Raw genomic sequence first — 7,554 nt, 5'->3', positions numbered from 1 at the left:
TTCAAGTGGTTGCTTTTCCCCACCAATCATCATGTCTGGAGCTTGAAATCAAAATATGGGTGGCAAACTAGTCTTGTTCCTATTCAAAGGGGTCTGTGGTGGTTTTGATTATATGCAGATGACTGATTTAGGTGAGATTAGCAAGTACAGTTCAAATTTTCAATTACAAGATCATGGCAGGAGAGAGAAAATGGCACAAACACAATCCACACTTCTGTGTTCTTTTTACTCATTTCAAAAAGAACTATTTCACCCAAAACTTGCCATGGCTGGAAATGGTTTGGCCACTGTGGTCTTCAGGGTGAACCCAGGTTCTCTTTGTACAGAGCAATTTCTCTTCCTGTATCCCTGTACTGCAAATGAGATGGCCAAAGGCAGGGGAACATTACAAATAAAGGAGCTGTTCTGCTGGAAAGAGCTGTGTTGGGTCCCTTAAGGGAGTTGATCACCCCAAGCATGTCCAGCACACTCTGTGCTGAGCCGTGCTGGGAGGATGGAGGTGGCGTGTCTGGGCACATGGCTGGCATCTGCATGTGGTTGACATTGGCACGTAAGTGCTATCTGCACACGGGTGGTGTCTGCACATGGATGGTGTCTGCTCTTGGTCATTTGTGAGCACAGGAAGCAGCTGACACAGGTTGTGCCTGGACACGGGTGGCCCTTAGACTCATAGGATCATGGAATCAACTTGGAATCAGCCTTTAAGCTCATCCAGTCCAACCGTTCCCCAGCACTGCCAAGGCCACCACTAACCCATGGTACTGAGGGCCTCATCTGCATGGTGTGTGAACACTTGCAAGGACAGTGACTCCAGCCCTGCCCTGGGCAGCCTGTTCCAATGCCTGAGCACCCTTTGGTGTTCCTCAGCTCCATCTAAACCTGCCCTGCTGCAGCTTGAGGCCGTTTCCTCTTGCCCCATCCCTTGTTCCCTGGGAGCAGAGCCCAGCCCCTCCTGGCTCCATCCTCCTGTCAGGCAGTTGCAGGGAGCGAATCAGTGCTGAGGCACTTGGGTGTCACCTGCACGTGGGTGGCAGAGCTGCAAGTGGGTGCTGTTGTGCACTGATGGTGTCAGCACAAAGGTGGTGCCTGGGCACAGGTCACGCGGGCACATGGATAGTGTGCACACGTGGGTGGTACCTGGACACGGCTGTCTCTGCACACAGGGGCTGGTGGCTCACAGTGGAGTGTCACAGAACCATTAGGGCTGGAAGGGCCCTCTGGAGATCAGGTCCAACCCACTGCCAAGGCAGGGGCACTGAGAGCAGGTCACACAGAGCAAACAGGCCCAGCTCCTGCAGTCCCTTCTCATCAGGGAGATGCTCCAGACCCCTGAGCATCCCTGTGGCCTCCACTGCCCTGTGCCTGTGGCGGCACCGCCAGGCACTCCGCAGCCCGCTGGGACCCGCCATGGCCCGCGGGGACAAGGCGCGGTGGCTCGGACCCGGGGATGACGCCGGGACAGACCCCCTCGCATCTGGGGCCGGCAGAGGGCACTGCGCGCTCCACTCGCGGCCGGGGCCGCTCTGCCCCACGCCTTCCGCCCGCCGCCGGCGGAAGCGGAAGTAGGGGCGCCGCGTGCGTGCGGCCCAGGGTGAGGCTCCTGTTCCGTTCCCCCTCCGCTCCCGCTCCCGTTCCTGATCCCGCTCCCGCCATGGCTGTCCGCGCCAGCTTCGAGAACAACAACGAGCTGGGTTGTTTCGCCAAGCTGACCAACGCGTACTGCCTCGTGGCCATCGGCGGCTCCGAGAACTTCTACAGGTGAGGGAGCGGCGCGGCGCGCCCGGCCCGGCTCCGCGCCCCCGCTGACGGCGCTTTCTCGTTGCAGCGTGTTCGAGGGGGAGCTGTTCGGGACCATCCCGGTGGTGCACGCCTCCATCGCCGGCTGCCGCATCATCGGCAGGATGTGTGTGGGTACGTGACGGGGCGGCCCTCGGCGCCAGAGGGGAGCGCTGGAATCGGGAGGACGAGCCCGTGCGGGGCGGTGCTGCGGGGAGGGGGGGGCTGCAGCGGGCCGCGCCCGTCAGACCTGGAGGTTCTTATTCACAAGTCGGAAGCTGTGGCTGCCCCATCCCTGGCAGTGCTCAGGGGCAGCTTGCACAGGGCTTGGAGCAAGCTGCGCTAGTGGAAGGTGTCCCCGCCCATGGCAGGGGTTGGAGCTGGGTGAGCTTTAAGGTCCCTTCCAGTCCAGGCCAGTTTGGGATTCTGTCTTCATGAGTGGAAAGGGGTGAAAATGGAAAAAAGAACTCCCGGTGACAAGGGACTTCGGGGGGCGTTTCACCTTTGGGGCGTTGAAGATGGGTGAAAACTACGTGTAAGCTTTGCAGTTCTGTTTCTCTCAAGGTTAATGCTGCAGTGCCAGTGCTGGGGGGGGAGACCCTGGGGACCGGGGTGGGGGCATTAACAGAAGGAAAAGTTGGAAAGAAGCCTTTTGTCTGTCTCTGGTGAGGAGGACCCCATTCAGTCAGACAAGCTTCCTTCTTGAGTTTTGTTTCTGTGAAAAGAATGTTTGTCCATCCCATCTTGCTGCTCTGCAACAGAGAAGGAATGCAGACAAGCAGCAGCCGTACATTTTGGGGGGCAGCTGGCATCTATAGGGGAAATTCACGTTAAAGTGTTTCCTTGAGAACCTCAGGCTTCCTTTACTTCTGTTGAAAAAGAGGAGTGATTAAAGGTGCTGTTCACACGTTTGTATGAGCTAAGTCTATGCTTCATCCTGGTTTGCTCTTACCAGTGATGCTGTTCTTTCTAAAGGGAAGTGTTATTTCTCTTGGGCTGAATTCTGGGCTTGGGAGGAGTGAATGGAGCAAGGGCAGTTCAAGCCATGGTGTGACTGCCAGGAAAGCAGGACCCTGGGGAACATTCTTTTTTTCTTCTTTTTTTCCCTTTCTTTTCTTTTTTTTTTTGGTGTCATTGTAGGAAACAGACATGGACTCTTGGTTCCAAGCAGCACAACAGACCAAGAGCTCCAGCACATCCGCAATAGCCTACCAGATTCTGTACGAATCCAACGAGTGGAGGAGCGTCTCTCAGCACTGGGCAATGTCACTACCTGCAATGACTATGTTGCTCTTGTTCACCCAGATCTTGACAGGGTAAATGGCTCTGTAATGCTTTTAAATTCATAGTGGGTACATGTGAAATGATTTCCAAGTTGCAGTTTGGGTTTGGAGCTGTTGAGGATTGCTGTGTGTAGCATGGGGACCAGAAGAACTGTGCTCACAGCTGAGCTGCTGTCATGGAGTGAGCTGCATTGTGTTTTCTTTCTTCTCAACAGAGAAGTCTCTAAGTTGGACTTTGGACTTCTGACTTGCTTTCAGTTGCTTCTTATATTTATCTTTATTGGAGCACTGTGTGCAGTGCTAGTTTCCTCAACGTAAGAAGGACATGGAGCTGTTGGAGAAAATCCAGAGGAGGCCACAAGAATAATCAGGGGCTGGAGCACCTCCCATATGAAGACAGGCTGAGAACATTGGGAGTGTTCAGCCTGGAGAAGAGAAGATGCTTGGAGACTTCAGAGCAGCTTCTGGTGTCTGAAGGGGCTAAAAGAATGCTGGAGAGGGACTCTTCATCATGGACTCTATTGACAGGACAAGGGGTGATGGGTTCAAACTGGAAGAGGGGAAGTTCAGGTTAGATATAAGGAAGAAGTTCTTTACTCTGAGGGTGGTGAGGCAGTGGCACAGGGTGCCCAAAGAAGTGATAAATGCTCCATCCCTGTCAGTGTTCCAGGTTGCAGCAACCTGGTCTACTGGGAGGTGTCCCTGCCTGTGGCAGGGGATTGTAAGTGAATGAGCTTCAAGTCTTTTCCAGCCCAAACCATTCTGTAATGATTTGTGGATGTGGACCCTGCCCCAGGCATAGTGTGTGCCGTCTTGTTCTTCATGCTGCAGGGAATGCACTTTGTAGAAGGGAAGAAGCAGAATGTGGAAGCATGTTGTCAGGTGCAGTTCACTTTGTGTATGTGAAATAGAATGGACAAAAGAGATTGTTCATGTGTGTGATGAAGAGAGCATGAAGAAGAGTTCAGTCAGGACTATAGCAGTAGTAGTTACAAGCTACTGCTGAGCTTGCTGAAATTGGTAATGATTGAAAGAGGCTGTGGATGTGGTAGTGTGCAGGTTCACAGAGGGGTGGAAGGAAAATGGAAGCTTCTTGTATGAAAGTTTAAGGACAGAGGAGACAAAGATGCTGCTACTTTATGTTTGAGAACTGATGTTTTCATAGCATTAGAGAGAATGGTATTGTGTTGCTGCAGGTAGTGCAGGTCCTTATGGTCCTTTCAGTTTGTACTAAAGAAATGGGACTTGGTGTTCAGATTGCAAAGTTAAAAAAAAGAAGGAGGAGGTGGTGGGAAAGTAATGGTCTTTGCAGTGTATTATGTTTTAACTAAGTGTAAAAAGTAAGGGAAGATAGCCAGAGAGGGATGGATCAAAATAATTCCCAGTGAAATACTGGAGTGGAAGGAAGTTCTCACACAGAAGGATAAGAGAACTTTGTCCCAGTGGTTGGGGAGGCTGAGTGTTTTGTAATGATTGGATTGGAAGGGGTTGTGGAAGCATCGGCAGGACCCCAGCTGTGGTTGTGGGAATAGCGTGACTTCAAATTCTACAATACCATTTTGCTGAAGACTTTATCCTGTCTTTCTGTTTGCAGGAGACAGAGGAGATCTTGGCAGATGTACTGAAGGTAGAGGTTTTCAGACAAACAGTAGCAGATCAGGTGCTGGTAGGAAGTTACTGTGTTTTTAGTAACCAAGGAGGAATTGTGCACCCCAGAACTTCAATTGATGATCAGGATGAGCTGTCTTCATTGCTCCAGGTCCCACTCGTGGTAAGACATTTTGGGTTTGTGTTTTCTCTTGCCATTACCTTCCAACCCAGTTCTCAGTTTTAATGTTTCTACATCTCATGGGCTCCCAGCTGCTGTTTGTCTGCAGAGCTGTTCCAGGTGGGAGATGAGGAGGGACAACTTAAACAGAGCAAGTCTTCAGAGACATTTTCTCTACGTTTTCTGAGTCTGAATAAGCTGCTTAACACCTTTAGTTTGCTTCTGAAACATTGCTCTGCTGGGATTATGCAGGTTGTTGCTGATGGATCTGTACAGAATGTATGTGGTTTGGCCAAAGGCAGTGTTTAAATAATTAAGTAATAAAGCCTTTTGCCTGCTGACTTTGATTTGTGAATTCCACAATTCCTGTGCCTTTATGCTTCCTTCTTGTTAGATTTTATTTCACTGAATTTTACACAATTTCCTCTCCAGAGATTAAAGGCTGTCCATTAACCTTTTTTATCTGAAATCTTTCTAATATTGTTTATGGCAGAAGCTTTAGTCTTTCCAGGAGCATGAGTTGAAGACTTGTAGCGAGGATGTGTAAGGGAACGTGCTGCTGTCAGCACACCCTGGTAAGTCTTGTGCTTTGTTTTGCCAGGCTGGAACAGTGAATCGTGGCAGCGAGGTCATTGCAGCAGGGATGGTTGTCAACGACTGGTGTGCCTTCTGTGGGCTGGATACAACCAGCACCGAGCTCTCGGTCATTGAGAGTATCTTCAGGCTGAATGAAGCTCAGCCAAGTACCATTGCTACCAACATGAGAGATTCCTTGATTGACAGGTGAGCAAGACCCAGGTCTGTATAGCCATGGTCAAAACAGGCAAGATTTTACTATAAAACTGGCTGGTTTCATAACTGATTTATCGTCTTTTTTGCAACCTTTTTGTTATTTTTATTTTATTGTTTTACTTCCTCTTCCCTTTCCTGGGGTTACTGACCACAGTTACCTTGCTGCAGAGGAGTTTCTTTCCTTGCAGCTGCTGAGACTTGCAGCTGCTGAGCCTGCTTAGTCCTGTTGGAAAGTGTAAGGAGTTTATCGCAGTCAGAATACTTCTTGTGTGAACAGTATCCATTCCGACTTCCAGATATCACCTGGTTTTTTGTAGCTCTTCAGTGTTTGGCTATGACATGAATGGACTTTTTTGTAAACAAATCTTGTTTTAGAAGTTAAAACGCCAGTGACTTTGCCTGACATCTTGGCTTTTGATTGTTGTAACCCATGTTTGCTACAGATGCCTGCTACAACTGCTTCTGGAGCCAAGAACACTCTAGAGTTTGCCTGCTGCTGCTTTGAATCGTTTTAATTTAATTTAATTACTGGTTTTTTTTAAGCCTTTTTGTGAAAGGCTTTACCCAAGTTACCTTTTAATAGGAGGCAGGTTTTCTTGTTTCCTTCCTGCAGTCCTGGCAACGTAGGACCTTCCCTGTTCATTGATGCATGCAGATTCTTTGACAGGATTTAGGCATGTGTATAGATGAATGTGCTCTGCACGCTTTATTTGGGCTTTCCTCTGATTACAACTCTTGGAATCATTGCTGTAGTGCTGGAGCATGTTGTTGAACTAATTGGGCCACTGTAACTTAGTACCTGAGTTCTCACTTACCATAGAAGTGTGTGGGAATGGTTTATGGCCTAAGGGAAGTCCAAGGAATTCCTCAAATGAAGAACCCCTTGGGAGAGTTCTTTGCTGCCCCTGTACAGTTGCTGTATGAAGGCTGGATGTCTCTGAGTGTAACAGAGCCATAATTAAGCTGCTGAGCTGATAACGATCCAGACCAGCCTGAATGTACATCTTGCCTTTGCCAGCTTGACTAGCTTGTTCTTGGGGCTGGCTGTGAGCAGCACCAGATGTGCTTCCCACTTTTGTGTTCTAGGAAGGGAAATTTGTACTGGGTTTTTGTAACTGGGGAACTGACTGTACTGGTGTTTTGAAATGCCTCTTGCACTCTCTAGCACTTACCTACTAAATCTTCTTTCTGTTTTCTCTTTCTAGCTTGACATGAGCAGTGTCAGTTCCTACTTTCCAGAAAGCTCCTAAGGAGTGGAGTGTCAAGCTGCACTTTGGATTACAGACATCCAGACCTTCTGATGTTGTTTCTGGAAGCCTGGCCCAAGGAAAAGGCTACAAACCCAATCTTTTGTAGTGTTTTGTAAACTGTTACCTGACAAATAACATGCATAAGTTATGAATAAGGAATGCTCTCTCTCCCTTTGCTGCCATTTTCCATTTCTTCAGCTGTGCTTTCTCGTGTTGTGATGCTGACTGCCCTTCACATGAGCCCACTGTATCTACTCCTGTGGCTCTTGGATATTGATCACTACAGATTGCTTTGCCTTTAAATAATCCCGTATCAGTGTTGTCCCACACAGCACTCTAGTTCAGCACACATATGGCACTTCCCTCTCTTTCCACACTCTTGCCAAAGAGCGGTGTTTTTGCTGTACATAGACTTAAAACCCCCTTGTATGCCCAGTGCCAAGAATACAGTAATTTATGTGCCACAAAATAGTCCAAAGTCCTGCTCTCTTGCTGTGACCTGCAGCTGTTCCCCCATGGGTAGTGCTGCTGAAAAGGTCAGCTGTCATTAAAACTGGACTTTCTCAGGGTCAGTCCAGGGACTTCTAACAGCAGTGGTGGTTGATCTGTTGTCTGGTGGTACATGTGCTGCTGCTGAGACACCTGCAGGAGAGCTCAGACAAGCATGGTAGCCAGTGGGCTTCAG

At 49.2% G+C, this 7,554-nt stretch overlaps 1 protein-coding gene across 1 annotated transcript; it reads left to right on the top strand.

Annotated features, from left to right (window-relative positions):
• Positions 1–1,620: 1,620 nt before the first annotated feature.
• On the top strand, positions 1,621–7,036 carry EIF6 (eukaryotic translation initiation factor 6). Its single transcript, XM_061375504.1, has 6 exons — positions 1,621–1,758; positions 1,826–1,911; positions 2,917–3,092; positions 4,654–4,830; positions 5,429–5,610; positions 6,825–7,036. The coding sequence occupies exons 1-6, from the start codon at positions 1,652–1,654 to the stop codon at positions 6,832–6,834; spliced, it is 738 nt and encodes a 245-aa protein (XP_061231488.1). The 5' UTR covers positions 1,621–1,651; the 3' UTR covers positions 6,835–7,036.
• Positions 7,037–7,554: the final 518 nt, after the last annotated feature.

This window comes from Neopsephotus bourkii, unplaced genomic scaffold (assembly GCF_033783945.1).
Source record: "Neopsephotus bourkii isolate Nb327-2 ecotype Australia unplaced genomic scaffold, CSIRO-AGI_Nbou_v1 NB_1663, whole genome shotgun sequence".
NCBI lineage: Eukaryota > Metazoa > Chordata > Aves > Psittaciformes > Psittacidae > Neopsephotus > Neopsephotus bourkii.
The sequence above is the reverse complement of the archived record's forward strand: the minus strand, read 5'-3'. Positions and strand labels throughout refer to the sequence as shown.

Excerpts from the sequence above, each read along its gene's own strand:
- EIF6 (XM_061375504.1), top strand. The coding sequence starts at position 1,652 with ATGGCTGTCCGCGCCAGCTTCGAGAACAACAACGAGCTGGGTTGTTTC. Across the intron at positions 1,912-2,916 it reads CATCGGCAGGATGTGTGTGG|GAAACAGACATGGACTCTTG; the intron begins GTACGTGACGGG and ends GTGTCATTGTAG. Across the intron at positions 4,831-5,428 it reads TGCTCCAGGTCCCACTCGTG|GCTGGAACAGTGAATCGTGG; the intron begins GTAAGACATTTT and ends TTGTTTTGCCAG.